This window comes from Anolis carolinensis, chromosome 4 (assembly GCF_035594765.1).
Source record: "Anolis carolinensis isolate JA03-04 chromosome 4, rAnoCar3.1.pri, whole genome shotgun sequence".
NCBI lineage: Eukaryota > Metazoa > Chordata > Lepidosauria > Squamata > Dactyloidae > Anolis > Anolis carolinensis.
The window spans coordinates 48,053,542-48,070,035 of NC_085844.1; the positions used below are offsets into that span (position 1 = coordinate 48,053,542).

At 39.3% G+C, this 16,494-nt stretch overlaps 1 protein-coding gene across 2 annotated transcripts in view; it reads left to right on the forward strand.

Annotated features, from left to right (window-relative positions):
• rb1cc1 (RB1 inducible coiled-coil 1) overlaps window positions 1-16,494 on the forward strand; it is an 81,195-nt gene that overhangs the window by 19,418 nt on the left and 45,283 nt on the right. For both annotated transcript variants that reach the window (XM_062980370.1, XM_062980371.1), the window contains exons 3-8: window positions 5,910-6,036; window positions 6,575-6,701; window positions 6,785-6,955; window positions 10,156-10,358; window positions 11,062-11,497; window positions 13,320-13,490. In XM_062980370.1, the coding sequence (XP_062836440.1) occupies window positions 5,966-6,036; window positions 6,575-6,701; window positions 6,785-6,955; window positions 10,156-10,358; window positions 11,062-11,497; window positions 13,320-13,490 (1,179 nt within the window). In that variant the 5' untranslated portion in view covers window positions 5,910-5,965. The remainder of the gene's footprint in view (window positions 1-5,909; window positions 6,037-6,574; window positions 6,702-6,784; window positions 6,956-10,155; window positions 10,359-11,061; window positions 11,498-13,319; window positions 13,491-16,494) is intronic.

The following is a 16,494-nucleotide window of genomic DNA, read 5'->3' on the forward strand; positions in this document are numbered from 1 at the left end:
GGCAGTATCCCTATACCCTGATCTGCCTTCCGACTGACCAGGAGCATCTCTGTCTTGTCTGGATTTAATATCAATTTGTTGGCCCTCATCCAATCCATTACTGATAACAGGCACCAGTTTAAGATAAGGACAGCATCCTTGGCTTTAGGTGGAAAAGAGTAATAGAGTTGGATATCATCTGCATATATTTGACACTGAACTTCAAAACTCCAGATTATCTAACTCAGCAGTTTCATGTAGATGTTAAACAGCCTGGGGGCCACTGGCCAGGGGTCAAAAAGGAATCCCCCTGCTCCACCTTCTGGGTCTGGCCTTCCAGAAAGAACTGAGGCCACTGTAAAACAGTGCTTTCTAGCCCCATCCCACAGAGATGGTTAAGAAGGTTACCATGGTCAATGGTATCAAACTCCATTGGGAGGTCCAGGAGAACCAACAGGGACACGCTCCCCCCATCTAGCTCTCTTCATAGATCATCTACCAAGGTGACTATTGCCATCTGTGTTCCGTAGCTGGGCCTGAAACCAGATTGAAATGGATCCAGATGATTGGTTTCATCCAAGAAACTTTGGAGCTGAGAGAACACCACCTTCTCTAAAACCTTGCCCATAAAGGGGAGATTTGAAACATCAGGCTGTACAAATTGAAAAGAATCCATTAAATTAGGACAGACAGATGCCTCAGTTACATCCACGGAGACTGTATTAATACTGGCATCTTAAGTTGGAATGGATTTGAGCGACGTTATCTGCAAAGAACCTAGCAAATTCTTCACAATGAGCTGTCAATTGGTCAGGGATCCCTGGCAGAGCAGGGTTTAAAAGTCCTCTGACTGCTCAAAACAGCTCTCTTGGACAGTTCTTTTCAGATGCAATGTTGCCGGCAATGAAAAAAATATTTTTGTGTCGCCTTCATTGCCACGGAGTAGGATCTCAAATACGCTTTAGTCTGTGCTCAATCAAATTTGCTACAAGTTCTCCTCCAATGCTGCTCTAGTCTCCGTTTCACTTGTTTCATTGCCACCAACTCCCTGGAGTACTAGGGTGCTGATTTGGCTCTGCTTTCTGAGAGAAGACATTTCGGAGCAATTGTGTCAACTGCCCTGACGACCTCCATATTCCAGAGGTCTGCCAGGGCTTTGACAGAATCAAAGGTGGCAGGAAAATCTCTAAGAGCCATCAGGAATCCATCTGGATCCATAAGCCTCCTGAGGTGGATCCTCCTAATCAGTCCTCCACCCCTGCAGAGGTTTAGAGCCGAGTGAGTCTAAACCTGACCAGGTAATGATTTTATTTATTTAATTATTTCCATCATTTGTATGCCGCCCTTCTCACCTGAAGGGACTCAGGGCGGCTCACAATACAGTAGAAAAATAAAACATAGCAATTAAAACAATCCAATAAATACATTTAAAACAGTATAATAAAATACTTAATCCATTCGTCCACATAAACCTTGCACGTAAACCTTAGTCCGGACCGAGTTAAAGCCATCATAATTCATTCATTAAACGCTTGTTCGCAAAACCAGGTTTTTACCTTTTTTCTGAAACTCAGAAGGGATGGAGCCTGCCGGATGTCACTGGGGAGGGAGTTCCACAGCTGAGGAGCCACCACCGAGAAGGCCCTGTCCCTCGTTCCCACCAGCCGCACTTGTGAGGCAGGTGGGACCGAGAGCAGGGCCTCCCCAGACGATCTTAAAGTTCTCATGGGCTCATAGGAGGAGATACGTTCGGATAGGTAAGTTGGACCGGAACCGTTTAGGGCTTTGTAGGCCAAAACCAGCACTTTGAATTGGGCTCGGTAGCATATTGGCAGCCAGTGGAGCTGACGCAACAGAGGAGTGGTGTGCTCCCTGTACGCCGCTCCAGTTATAAGCCTGGCTGCCGCTCGTTGTACTAATTGAAGCTTCCGGGCCGTCTTCAAAGGCAGCCCCATGTAGAGCGCGTTGCAGTAGTCCAAACGAGCTGTAACCAGAGCGTGGACCACCGTGGCCAAGTCAGACCTCCCAAGGAACGGGCGCAGCTGGCGCACAAGTCTGAGTTGTGCAAAGGCTCTCCTGGCCACCGCCGAGACCTGGGGTTTCAGGCTCAGCGATGAGTCCAGGAGAACCCCCAGACTGCAAACCTGTGTCTTCAGGGGGAGTGCGACCCCGTCCAACACAGGCTGTAACCCTATTCCCTGTTCAGCCTTACGACTGACCAGGAGGACCTCTGTCTTGTCTGGATTCAATTTCAATTTGTTAGCCCTCATCCAGTCCGACACAGCGGCCAGACACCAGTTCAGGACCTGGACAGCCTCCTTAGTGACAGGTGGGAAGGAGTGACAGAGCTGGACATCATCTGCGTACAGATGACACCGCACCCCGAAACTCCGGATGATCTCTCCCAGCGGCTTCATGTATATGTTGAACAACATGGGGGACAGTACTGACCCCTGCGGGACCCCACAAGTCAATGGTTGTGGGGGCGAGCAGGTGTCCCCCAAGGACACCATCTGGGACCGACCCTCCAGGAAGGACCGAAGCCACTGCAGAACAGTACCTCCAAGCCCCATCCCGGCAAGGCGCCCCAGAAGGATACCGTGATCGACGGTATCGAAGGCCGCTGAGAGGTCCAGCAGAACCAGCAGGGACACATTCCCCCTGTCCAGTTCCCGGCGTAGATCATCAACTAAGGCGACCAAGGCTGTCTTTGTCATGATGGGTCCATGACAAAGGAACTGTAGACAGTTCTTCCACTATACCGTCACCCTAATCTCATCCCAAACTGAAGACCAGATCTAAAGTGTGTCCAGCACTATGAGTGGGCCAGAAACCATTTGGGACAGACACGTGACTGTCATGGGGGCCATGAATTTCTGAGCCGCTCCTGATAGGAAGGTCTCAGCATAGATGTTAAAATCTTGACACCACCCCAGCTAGCTCAGATAGGGAGACTGTTGAGCAGCGAGGTGGATGGTACACCAACAGAATCCCTGTTCTATCCTGGCCACTCAGCCTTAGGTAAACACATTCAAATGTATCAACTGTGGGACGGGGCACCTAGTCAGGTGGATGGAATGCTGATAGACCACTGCAACTTCTCCTCCCTACCTCCTGGGTCTTGCCTGCTGCTGCACACAGAAACCTGGTGGACAAATTTGGGAGAGATTTACCCCCTTACACCCTCGTTTAACCAGGTCTCTGTGATGCAGGCCAAGTCGGTATGTTCATCCAGAATCAAATCCTGGATGGCGCCTTTTTTCCTTTCACCGACCTGACATTAAGCAGCAGGACTTTTTTTAAAAAAATAAATTTTTATTGAAAAAGAAAAAAAACTTTTATATACATAAAAGTGGGGGAACAATATAGGTATAGGAAAGTAGGAAACCAGCAGAAAGAAAAGAAAAAAAAGGGGGGGGGGGTAAGGTTAGGAAGAGGGGTATTTGGTGACTTCCGTTCTTCCTCCTCCTGTAAGATAGTAGTTTAGCACTGTCATTGTAAAAACTAAATACAAGTTCTTCCCCACTCGTAGCTTTAATATTTCTTAAGATAGTTTTCTAAAGATGACCAATCCGTCTTCTTTAATCCACTACCATGGTTTTATTTTAATAAAAATGTTAATTTGTCCATATCTTTTATTTCCATTATTTTAATGATCCAATCATTTGTTTCAGGAATAGTATCTAACTTCTAACTTCTGGCAAAAACTAGTCTTGCCGCTGTTGTTAAAAAAGTAAAAAAATTATCTAAATTTCGATCTGCGAATAATTCTAGATCAAACATACCCAGAAGGTAACATTCCGATTTCATTGGAAAAGATTTTTTAAAATTTTTTTTGACATTTGGCATGGATATTTTTCCAAAAATTCAATGTTTTTTTGCATGTCCACCATAAATAGAAGAATGTACCTTCATTTGCCTAGGACTTTCAACCTGGGTGGCCTGCCGCCTTGGTTACTTAGACTATTTGAGGGGGAAAGATTTCAAGATGAAACCTCTAATAATTGAGCCGAAATTAGAAACGTAGGAAGGTCAATAATGCTGGAAGAATGGGAGAGAATATGGAAAAAGAAACTCAATTACACCTATGCCTATGATCTACAGGAGAACTGGATCGAGATGATGTGTCATTGGCACTTGACACCAGAACGTATTGCCAAAATTTCCAAAGATAAAAACAGTAAGTGTTGAAAGTGTGGGAAAGTAGAGGGAACCCATTTCCACATGTGGTGGAGATGTGGAAAGGCAAAAGCCTTCTGGAAAGAAATATATCGTGCCTGTCAAAAGATACTAAAAGTGAACCTGCCACTATCACCAGAACTCTTCCTATTGGGAAGGACAAACTTAGACTGGAGCAAAAATGAAGACAAAATTTTTACATACCTAACTACAGCCACAAGAATAATATATGTGAGAACTTGGAAACAGAAAATCACACCAAATAAAGACGAATGGATAAAGAAAATAATAGATACCATGAATATGGATCAGCTAACCTATTTATTTTCTAAGACACACAACAGACCAACAAAGACAACGAACTGGACACCAGTAAAAGAATGGATGTCAAAGGAGAAAATACCAATATTGATTTAAGCAAGATGAAAGGACACGTATCACTGCTAATAAAAAGAAGAAAAACATTCAAGGACTGAAATAATAATGAAGACATTATGGAGAAGAATGGAAGTTGAAAAAAAATTCCGTCCTCCCCTCCATTCTATTTCCCCCTTTCCTAATCCCCCTCTCACCCCCTCCTCCTATCTCGCACCCCCCTGCCTCCCCCTTCACTTATCCCATCCCCCAAACGCCAAACCCTATCCCTTCCCTGAGCCCACCTAGTTTGAGGCCTCTTTTTTATTTCTTTTAAGAAAAATCTTAATAAAGACTATTAAAAAAAAAGAATTGAGCTAAAATGATTGCTTTTATAGGATTTGGGGTTAAGTTCCCACCATAAGTTTTCATATGTTAAAATGTATACTCTGTCACCTTTTCATGTATAAATTAAAAAAAGATTTAGTCAAACAATCAGCTTTAAAAAACTGGGCTGACTTAGCCATGAGTTGTATGACTACTGTGCCTTAAATCTTCCATATTCTCCTCTGCAACATTGCTTCTGTCCTTGTTGAATGTCTGGGTGGGAAAATAGTGACAGCCTGGGGCAGCTGGCCACTTGAGGTTTCTTGATGTTTTCCCTTCCCTGTGGAATGCCACTCAAGTTATCCATGGGACATATCAAAGTCCACAGCTCATCCCCTTAACCTGCCCTCGATTTATGCATGAGGCCGACTTATACAATAGAGATCTATGGTATAGTTAATGCAGCCATTTAAATTCTAGTCCCTTCCATAATTTTTGACTGCCAAATGCTTGATTACTGACTGCTGGCTGGGGTCAAAACTCATCTGAAGGAGCACTGATTAAAGAAAATACATGTAATGATTTTTTTTATCCTTCAATATCTTGGTGATGCTAACTGGCCCATAAAAGCATTTTCTTGTAAGGTTGACAACATGATTTAAATAGAAAGATTACATTTGTGCTGTAGAGTGTGGCTCTCTGTAAGCATGTTTATCTGAACAGGCTTAAAGAGCCCTTCACAGACCTCCATGCTCACTGTGTTTGCATATGTATATTTCTAAAAGGCAGTTGGAAGCACAAGGGTATGTAGGAACATGCAAAATGCAGTCACATCCCTTCTTCCATTTTACCTTTGCCACTTCCAGATATGTAGTGTAAACTGATAAGGTGATACACATGCACCTCATCAGATTAATCTTCTGTTCTATGAGCTACCATAGTGCCTGCTCATCATGATTTTTAGATCCTTAAATAAAATATCTTGATTGTTTCCTAAGCTTTGATACTGTGATCATGTGATACTGATTGTGTGTGCATTAATAAAACAAGTATGTAACCTCTTATCCTAGTTCCTACATAATCACGAAGTCAAAGGTACACACTTCAGGAACCTGAAGAAGTGACCATGAAGTTATATGTATTTCTGGTGAATACTGGGACGACCCTTACCTTTGACACAGAACTTGCAGTACAGAAGTAAGAACAATCCATCCTTTTATACTGTGAGGACTCTGTTAATTAACTGATCATAGCAAAGCTATATGTGTTTGTGTTTTAGTGTGTACTATGTCTCACAATCAAATCAAAACTATGTATTTGTTTTCCGTAATGCTTCAGAAAAACTAGACAAATTTATCATTTCTGCTGCTATTTAGGTGATACATTGCATACCTTGGGAAAGGCCTTTCTCTTCACCTTTGCTTGGTGTTTTTTCCTCTCTGCTAGTACAGTAGTTCTCTAAAGTAAGGAAGATGATGATTTATTTATGGCAGGATAAATAATACAGGGACAATATATGTTGGTTATCTCTTGTTATACAGCTATGATGTCAGAATGGCACATGGGTGGATAATGGCAATAAGCCATGTTGCTAATATACAATTGCAGTAAAAATTCAAAGACTAGAGAATTCAAATTGGGACTATAATGTTTATTTCTTAAAAGTAAAATTATTTTGTATGTGCTACTGAATTATCAGTGAAAAATGCTATTTTTTAAAAAACATTTTCCATAGTGTGGCAGACCTTAAACAAGCAATCCAGACCAAGTACAAGATTGCCATTCAACATCAAGTACTGGTTGTCAATGGAGGAGAGTGCATGGCAGCTGACAGGAAAGTCTGTAGTTACAGTGCTGGAACGGTAAATATCAATCCTGTTTCTATTCTTTCTTTTAAAAAAAAATCTTGAATGAAAAGGAAATAACAGGGTATTTTTTAACACAGGACACAAATCCAATTTTTCTCTTCAACAAAGAAATGATTCTGTGTGAACGTCCTCCAGCTATCCCCAAAACGACATTTTCAGCAGAAAATGAGATGGAACTAAAAGTTGAAGAATCTCTTATGATGCCTGCAGTTTTTCACACGGTAGCTTCCCGGACACAGCTTGCTGTGGTAAGCAGTTTCAGAGGTTTAACAACTCTAGTGTGTTAATGCATTGGAATCTCACAAGCTACTTTCATAGACAGCGCGAGCATGATTTTATACAAACAAATGTTGTTTTTATTTAAGTTTTGAGATATATATATATATATATATATATATATATATATATATATATATATCAGCTTTGTATTAATCAGCTTTTAATGGTTGTTGAATGTAATGACAAACTGGAGTATTATAGGAGGGAAGGACCATGAGGTGGGCAGAAAATGTGGCCCCACAGAATTCTTCTGTTTGTTACTTTCTAAATCATAATTTGCTTTTTGAAGCTGAAATGACACATGAAGTGCTTTATCAAAAAAAGACAATGTTTTAATTTTTGTAGAAGTGTGTGGGTTAAGGGACATAACATGTCAATGCAATCCATTCAGAAAATGGCAGATGCTTAGGTTTTGCAAACACTACTTCAGTTGTTATATGATTGAATTAGGCTTAGGTCTTTGGACTGTACTAGGACATATTCTTATCAGCAGATTCATAGGTGCTCATACATGTACACAAATAAGAGACAATCCAAAAATGAAAATCACAGAGAAATATATAAGTACTTTGGGCATTGTTATGGGCCACATGCACAGAGACTTGAAATCACAAGCTTTTCATATCTAAAAAAGTGGATTTAAAAATAAAATAAAATGCAGTTCCATTAACAGCTTTCTTTTTTAATACGGTAGAGTCTCACTTATCCAGCATTCGCTTATCCAACGTTCTGGATTATCCAACGCATTTTTGTAGTCATTGTTTTCAATACATCGTGATATTTTGGTGCTAAATTTGTAAATGCAGTAATTACTACATAGCATGACTGCGTATTGAACTACTTTTTCTGTCAAATTTGTTGTATAACATGATGTTTTGGTGCTTAATTTGTAAAGTCATAACCTAATTTGGTGTTTAATAGGCTTCTCCTTAATCTCTCCTTATTATCCAACATATTCACTTATCCAACGTTGTGCCGGCCCGTTTATGTTGGATAAGTGAGACTCTACTGTAAATGATTTTTATTAAGGGATTTTACAATAAAGATAAAAAGAAAAAAATTGGGGTAAAAGAATTAGGGTGGGTGGAAAAATAAGGGATAAAATTGGTAAGAGGGAGAGGATCTGGCTATGTGGAATGTGGGAGGGAAGGTCATGGGGGGTATGGAAAGAGAGGGGGGAAGGGGAGGGAAGATAGTTTAACTTCTTCTTCCATTAACAGTTTTCAGATTGAGTCATCTTACTAATTTGCTAGGTGTTCAGACAAGAGTATGAAGTATGGATTATCATGAAAGTATAGTCAGCCCTCCATGTTTGCAGGCTTGACTTTTGCTGCTTTGATTATTCACAGATTTGATTTGTAAAAAATTCTCTAGGAATCTGTAGGTCGTCTAGTGCAATTCTGTGGTCAACTTCTATCAGAAACTAACCGTAGAGTAGTGCTCAATGACCTACAGATTCCTAGTGAGGTGTCCCTTCAGGTAAGAAGAAAAAAGTGTTGGGATTTATGTGCCACTAACCCCAGAGAATGTGGGGGGCTGACTGCATTTTGCAATAATTATAGTAGGTAAAGGTAAAGGTTTTCCCCTGACGTTAAGTCCAGTCGTGACCTACTCTGGGGGTTGGTGCTCATCTCCAAGGTCATGTGGCTGGCATGATTGCATGGAGCGCCGTTACCTTCCCGCCGGAGCGGTACCTATTGATCTACTCACATTTGCATGTTTTCGAACTGCTAGGTTGGCCGTTATAATTATAGTAGCACTAGTAAAAAAATAATAATTAATTAATTAGTAAAAATATAATTAATTAGTAAAAAATTAATTATAATTATAATTATAGTAGCACTAGTAAAAACAACAATAAAATCAACAAAATTTCTCACCAATCTCTTTCTGTTGTTAGAGATGGGGAACAATATATTGAAATACAGCAACAAATATACACATAACACAGCTAAAACATGAACATCAGTTAAAATACACAATCAGTTAAATGCGCATAACATCAGTCTAAACTAATCTTCAGTATTAAAACACGCAATTCATAATTTTAAAATGTGCAATTTAAAAACAATTTGAGTAGGCCTGATGGAAGAGTTTGGTCTTCAGTGCTGTTTTAAATGCAGACAGCCTATTCAGCTGTCAACATTTCTTCCAGCAGGTCATCTTAGAATTTGGGGGGCAGCATAAGAAGTTGCTGTCCTGGTTAAGGTTGACTGATATAAATGTCTGCCAGAAGACCTGTGTATAGGGTAGTTTATACAGGTTGTTCCCTGACTAGAATTGAAATGGCAGCCAGTAGAATAATTTTAATGTATTTATAATATGACCACCTCTAGAAGTCCCACTAACCAATCTGGCTGCCATCTTTGTGCTAATTGAAGTTTCTAGCTTTGTATAAAGTACTCAATGTAAAAGTTCGTAGAAGTTCAGCCTTGGGATTACCAGTGTGTGATTTACCATCTATAGGTGCTCTAACTCTAGGGATGGCTCAACTGACACATCAGACAAAACTTATAGTAAGCGTTCCTAATAGTCATCTATTCTGTCATGTGGAGTGACAAGTTCAGAATCAGGGGGAGTGTAACTCCTTCTAAGACGAGTTGACACACATCCAACCCCTAGTCAGAAGCTTTAACAGTAAAAACTTCGGTTTCTTCTGGTTTCAGTTTTGATTTGTTTTTCCTCCTCCAGCTAGTTGCCTACAAGATAAATGAGGAAAGACTAATTGCTAATGCAGAGACAGTAGAAGACAGTGAGACCTGTTTTGGTAAAGGCTGGAGAGCAAATGCAGAGACATGGGAATATTTGAATAGAATGGAACAGCTGAACAAAGGGAAAGAGTTGTAATATAGATTTATTTGCCAAAACATAAAAATGAGTTTCTTTTTGTCTTTGGACTAGAGCTTCAAGGTTCTGCAGGTTGTTTTTCATGATTTAGTTACATATGCATTTATTTTATTTAAGTTATTGATAAACTGTTAAGCGTCATAAGATTGTCCCAAAATAAAGATGCACAAACAGTTGTAAAACAAATAGCATGTCTTGTAGATAATTGTATTCTTTTAAAAACTAACATGACATAGCTAAAAAAGAGCAGTACTAAAAAAAAGAAACCTCGAATTTAAATGTCTGATCATTCTTTGATATTTACTATGTTATTTTGGTACAGGAAATGTATGAAATTGCCAAGAAACTTTGTTCCTTCTGTGAAGGTCTAGTCCATGATGAACATCTTCAGCATCAAGGCTGGGCTGCCATAATGGCAAACTTGGAAGATTGTACATATTCTTACCAAAAACTGCTTTTCAAATTTGAAAATGTCTATTCAAGTTATCTGCAATCCATAGATGATATCAAGCTGAAACTTACACAGTAAGTTTGCCTTCAGATACAATCTCTTTATTGAAAACTAAGGATTGTTACATCTTGGAGCTTACAGTAAATTTTCTTTCCAAATGTCACAAATGTTACATGATTGATAACAATAGCTCTATTATACAGAAATCAAATTGTAGAATTAAGGTTACATTTCCAGATCACTGAAGTCAATGACCTAATGAAAGCTGCTAGTTTTAACTAGAGTACATTCTTCAAATTGGTAAGATTTACATAGATTTTGTCTTATAATGCAGCAGTTGATTATGTTGATCAACTATATTTGTATGCAGCAATTTTATCTAGGTCAGTATGTACAAAGGATTGTAGTATATAAAGTGCAATTTTTTTCTCCTGTTTTACTTTTCTCAGAATGAAATTAGTATAATCATTAAGTGGGTGTTTGTCAGCTAAGTTTGTGAATGAATACTTTGAAAGCTTTTTGCTTGCTGGATCAAATTACATAAGACTATCATTTATGTGTCTACTCAGACATTCTGTTGAATACATTGACTCTTACAAGATTGCTGGTGTCATGATTTAATTTCAAAGCTTTCTACTTAAAGTGTACACATTAAGTGTTAAAGGACTTTGTGATTAAGGTATTTGGAGAGTATATACAGTGTGTGTGTGTGTGTGTATATCGCTGTCATGTTCCTTTGTTTTTACTTAAAGGATTTTTTCTTGTTCTTTCTCCAAGCTTAGGGGCTGCTGTTTCTATTATGGCAAAGATTCCACTGCTGGAGTGCCTCACCAGACACAGCTACAGGGAATGTTTAGAACGACTGGATTCTTCTGCTGAACAGGGAGGGGCTGAAAGTGAAGACACAGAGAACGAGAAATCAGCTGAAGCTATGCTTTCCCCTGAAATGCTTAACATGAACAAACGATCGGTGCTAGCATCATTTTGCAAATCAGTAGAATATCCAGCGGTAGATGGTAGAGTTTCTGAAAAAGTGAATGAAAATAGGGAAAGTAGTCAAAATCCCTCAGTTCAGGACAGTGACACTTCAGTGGAGCTTAAAGAGAATGATCTACCTTCATTCAACGTCTCCCTTTTAGATTGGATTAATGTTCAAGATAGACCTAATGATGTGGAATCTTTGGTTAGGAAATGTTTTGATTCTATGAGCAGAGTAAGTGATTATTTCAAATAATGCCATTTTATTTTGATATTTTTAACTGCCTTAAAATATTTGTGGTTAGATATGTTTTCTTGCATGAAACAAAGATTCCTTGTGTTTGCAGATCAAAAACTTCCCCTCAGGTAGTCTTCTGTTATAGGAAGGGACATTTATTTTTATTTGTTTACCCCTGAAAACCTTACAGCGGGTTCCCTAACAAGTCTTTGGTGGATCCAGGGGAAAGAGTGAATTTTCAAACGGTGTCTTTTATGAACAGAGTTCTACTCAGAGATAAAACTTGGAGGTCTGACACAGACTTTCTGGTAGTCACAGTTGTATTTTCTTTCTTAAATCTTTTCAAAGAATATAGGAAAGACTAATATTTTTGATGTGTTCTACTAAAAGTTGAAACTGGTATTGTTCACAAACAAAAGGTTTTAAGCCTAAGATTGTTTAGGCTTAAGGAAGGAAGGAAGATCTTCCAGTCAGAGGTTGTCATTTCCCTCTTCCTGGTGTGTGATTATCTTAGAGTCTACATATAGCCACTTGTTTCCTCAAGAAAATAGAAGCAAGTATACGTCTACCAATGATTTGACAACATTGCCATAGTGTGCCTAGTCCAAATACACTAGATTACATTCTTATTCCTTCCTTTAGACAGAAAGGCTCATTGCCGTTATGAAAGGGCATTTGGTCTAGCAGAAGCTGCTGATGATGTGGGTGCAGGGATGCAGTTTGCATTAAGGGACAGGGCCGTTTTGGTGGTGGCTCCCCAGCCGTGGAACACCCTCCCCAGAGATATACGACAATCCCCAACCCTTTTGAGCTTTAGAAGAGCCCTAAAAACATGGCTATGTGCTCAGGCCTTTAACGAATAAAAGACAAAGACGACCTGGACTGATTTATGGCTAAAGCATGAGGATCGTGGATGAACAGATTTAACCATATGTATTATATTTTATATTGTATTGGTTTTTTTAATGGATTTTATATATTGTTATGATTTTAACTATGTGTCGGCATCAAATTGTTGCCAATTGTGTAAGCCGCCCTGAGTCCCTTCGGGTGAGAAGGGCGGGATATAAATGTAAATAAATAAATAATAAAAATAAATTTACTGAAATAACTTCCATAATATTCCAGGCAGGTACTTTCAAGAAAGATTTCCAGGAGTATAAGGATTGCTGGGGGAAAGAGTAGATTAGTAAAAACCTGTCTTCTATCTGCAGGGAGGTTTCTTATATTTGAAAGGAGTTTTGCTTCTGGGATGTCACGATTCAAGTCCTTTACTTTATGGAATTTTTTTATCGTGTCAGAAGCGAACATTCTGCAAGTCACTTGTGGTGCGAGATAATTGGCCATCTATAGAGGTGTTGCCCAGGGAACACCTGGATGTGTTACCATCCTGCTAGGAGACTTCTCTCATATCCCCGGATGAGAAGCTAGAGCTGACAGACGGGAGCTCACTCTATCTCATGGATTTGAACTATCAACCTTTAGGTCCACAGTTCAGCCAGCACAAAGGTTTAACTCTGCACCACCGTGGCTCTACTTTATGGAATAATAGCCTCCTTAAAAATGTCTGTAAAATACTATTTTTTACTCACTTTTGTTGCTCTACCTGTTATGGCGAAGGTACATGATATAATGGCAAACTTTTATTCATACATTTTCTTTAAATACAGGGAGAAGGAGAGGGCAAGGTTCCCAATTTGGACGTTACCATTCTCATTGTATAGCATGAGGTCTTCTCCATGGATAACTATTTTTCTTCCATATACTGTCTGCTCTTTTACATTTCTCAAAATGTACTCATGCCTTTTATGACTTTCAGCTGGATCCAAGGATTATCCAACCATTTTTGGCAGACTGTCGACAAACAATTGCCAAATTAGATAATCAGAACATGAAAGCCATTAAGGGTCTTGAAGACAGGCTTTATGCATTGGACCAGATGATAGCTAGCTGTAGCAGGCTGGTAAATGAACAAAAAGAACTTGCTCAGGTAATGCAAGAGTTTCAATATTTTTTGTTGTGATAATATACTGTCTTGTATAGTGAGGTCAGGCAATTGACATACCAGCTTTCTTTTATATTGACCTTCTTGAGGGTACATTCACTGCCCCAAAAGCACTTTCCATTAATATCCCCCCCCCAAGAAAAAAAAAATAGAATGTAGCTAGAAATCCACATCTAGTTTTGAAAAATGTGGTACATAGAGTGACATTAAATAAATTCCAGGAAAGCTTACCTTTGAGTGTCCTCACAACAGTTGTGAGTGGCCAAGCAGGGAAGGGTCTTGAGTATGCTGACTGTTTGGCATTCCCTTAATAGCAATGATGACAGAGCTTAGTAGAATGTAAAGGGAGACACTATCTCACACAAAAAGATTATTCTTAAGAGATCATTCATGCCAAATGGAAAAGTGGAAGGGTCATGCCATTTGCAGGTGATGTGGATAGTTCACTTGATGCTTTGCTTTGGCCAGAAAAAGTACATGGTTAAGGTCCTCACAAATAGTTTCAGGGGAATAGTGTTCAGCCACTGGACTTCGCTTTGTCCCATCTAGATTACACTTTGTAACACAGTTTTGTACCTGGGTTCTTAATCTTGCAACCATTTTGCTATGGTTTTTCAATGAGTATCTCATTGAGTCTCAACCAATTCATCATAGTTTGTGGCAGCCACAAAAACAAAGTTTCTGGAGTGTAACAATTTCAAAGTTAGTACTGCACAGTTAAACAGGAATAACATTTTCGAACCAGGAACAGATTTTTCCCAATTTTGTTACATAGTGTAATGTTAAGATTTCACCTTTTAATATCACATTTTCCATAGTTCTGTATTGCTAGGCAACAAACTATATTTAATCCGAGTATTTGGATATCAACTGTTCTGATGGTAAACACAGATGAGCAAACTAGATAAACTGAATTCAAATAGCAGTTTTCATTGCTTGGAAAAACACTTAAGTATTCTTAAGTATAATAAATACTTTTGAAGAAGGGACTACAAAAATGACTTGCAGAACTGATTCATCTGTAAGATCTTTCCAGTTTATTTTGGCAAGATTGAATTACTGCATGCGTTAATTGATTGAAATCAATGAAACAATAGGTTGTATATATATGATGGAATATATACATGACCACTCTAAGTCCCCCTGGGGGAGAAGAGCGGTATATAAATTAATTAAATAAATAAATAAAATATATAGTGGCTTCTAGGCTTATGCATTTTGCATATCCATTTCTAGGCTTATCCATTTCTGCTCCTCGAATTTGGGGGAGGGGGCGGTTCTATTTTCACGTGCCTCGCAAAAACAGGCGACTGGCCAGCCGAACAGCAGTTTTCGGCCGGCAGCCGAAAAATGTGGCTAGATCCGACCCATTGGTGGCAAAAGGGGGGTTCACGGACTCCCCTTCCTATTATTTTCCAAGCTATTGGGATAAAAATTGCCACACTTGGAGGACACATCTACCACTGCTGTCCCACCAAGTCTCATAATGTTTGGGTCACCCCCTGATTTTTAGGATTTTTTTTCTTTATAGGCTGGTAGAGCCTGGCTTGGTGGTGTTTTGTAATTGCTGTTACAATTCCTTTGAATAGTATTAACAACAATAATCTTTTATGTCCTGATGGAAGTTGTTAAAGAGAGGATGGGCTTTGTTGGCTTGGAAAAGCTTCCACAAAAGCACAATAGTTTTGTTATTATTATTACTACTAGGTGACAACAGCCAAATTATTATTAAATGAAATTAAGAAGGCAGAGAGGACATATAGACAACAGAGAGAACTTGTTTACAAAGGAATGAAATTATAGGTATTAGTGTTAAGTTTAGGTAGGTAGTAGTTTTCTGAGAATGAGGCTTTGCTCTTTGCTGGAAATATTACTATTAATAATGTATCTTTTAAAAGTTTTTTTTTTCTGAAGGAGGGGAGGGAGGAGAAAACACATAAGGAGAGGAGAGAATAGAAGAAGCCAAAGGAGCCACGCTAATACTATTTTTAAAGAAAAGCACACCCACCCACCCAAGATATTCTCTTTCTTTTCGCCCAGGTCCCCAAACACTCACACCCACCTACTCACACTTTCCAACTCCTAGTCGCACTAAATAAAAAAAAATTGAGAAAATAAATGAAAATCAAAAGATTCAATGCTAAAAGCCAAGCTCAGTCAAACAAAAAGCTAGAGCAGAGCTGCAAGTGAGCAGCAAGGCAAGGCAAAATAGGCAAGACAGCTGGACTCAAGCAGCACCACTCAGAGCCAGGATGCAACTGAGCAATGGAGGCATCTGCTCCATGAAATAGACACAGCTTGCATTAGACACGTCACAGCATTCTTCTACTCCAATTGGGCCAACAAGCATGGCTCGTAGGAAAACCACATGCAAGCACGTGACACCGCGTGCTCTCGAATAGATGTCAGGTAGCAGCGCCCAGCAGCTACATGGACTGTTTTGGGTGAAAAAAATATGGTGTCTGTGCCCTTGCCGTTACAGGCTTCCAGCCAGGCCGAAGAATCCGAGGACAAACTGCCAAAATGAATCCGTGCACAAGTCTATCAGCTTATACTAACCAGTGAAATAAAATACTATGGACAGACCTCAGAGAAGTTTTCTAGTTGTGCTATTTCATAACTTTACAGAGTAGTAGACAAAATGACAATACCAATCTCATCTAAAGAGGTTTTTGCTGAGCCACCTGTAAAGATTTCTTTTCCCTTTTAAACTACTTTTAAAATGTCCATCCGAAAAATATATAGAGAAAATAGTCTCTTTTTTTAGATTTTTCCCTATTTTGTTCAAATAATTTGGAGCTGAGATAAATGTAAAAACTGATTATAATTTTAAAAGTGGCAGAAAGTTTAATCCTTGAAGCAAACTCAATGGAAAGAAATTGCTGGTGGCCAGACTAACAAATACAGCTGAGGCTTGGAAAATATAATTCTTCCTGAGTCAGTTTAAGATTAGAGATCTTCAAGTTTAAGATTAGTGAATACTTGCATG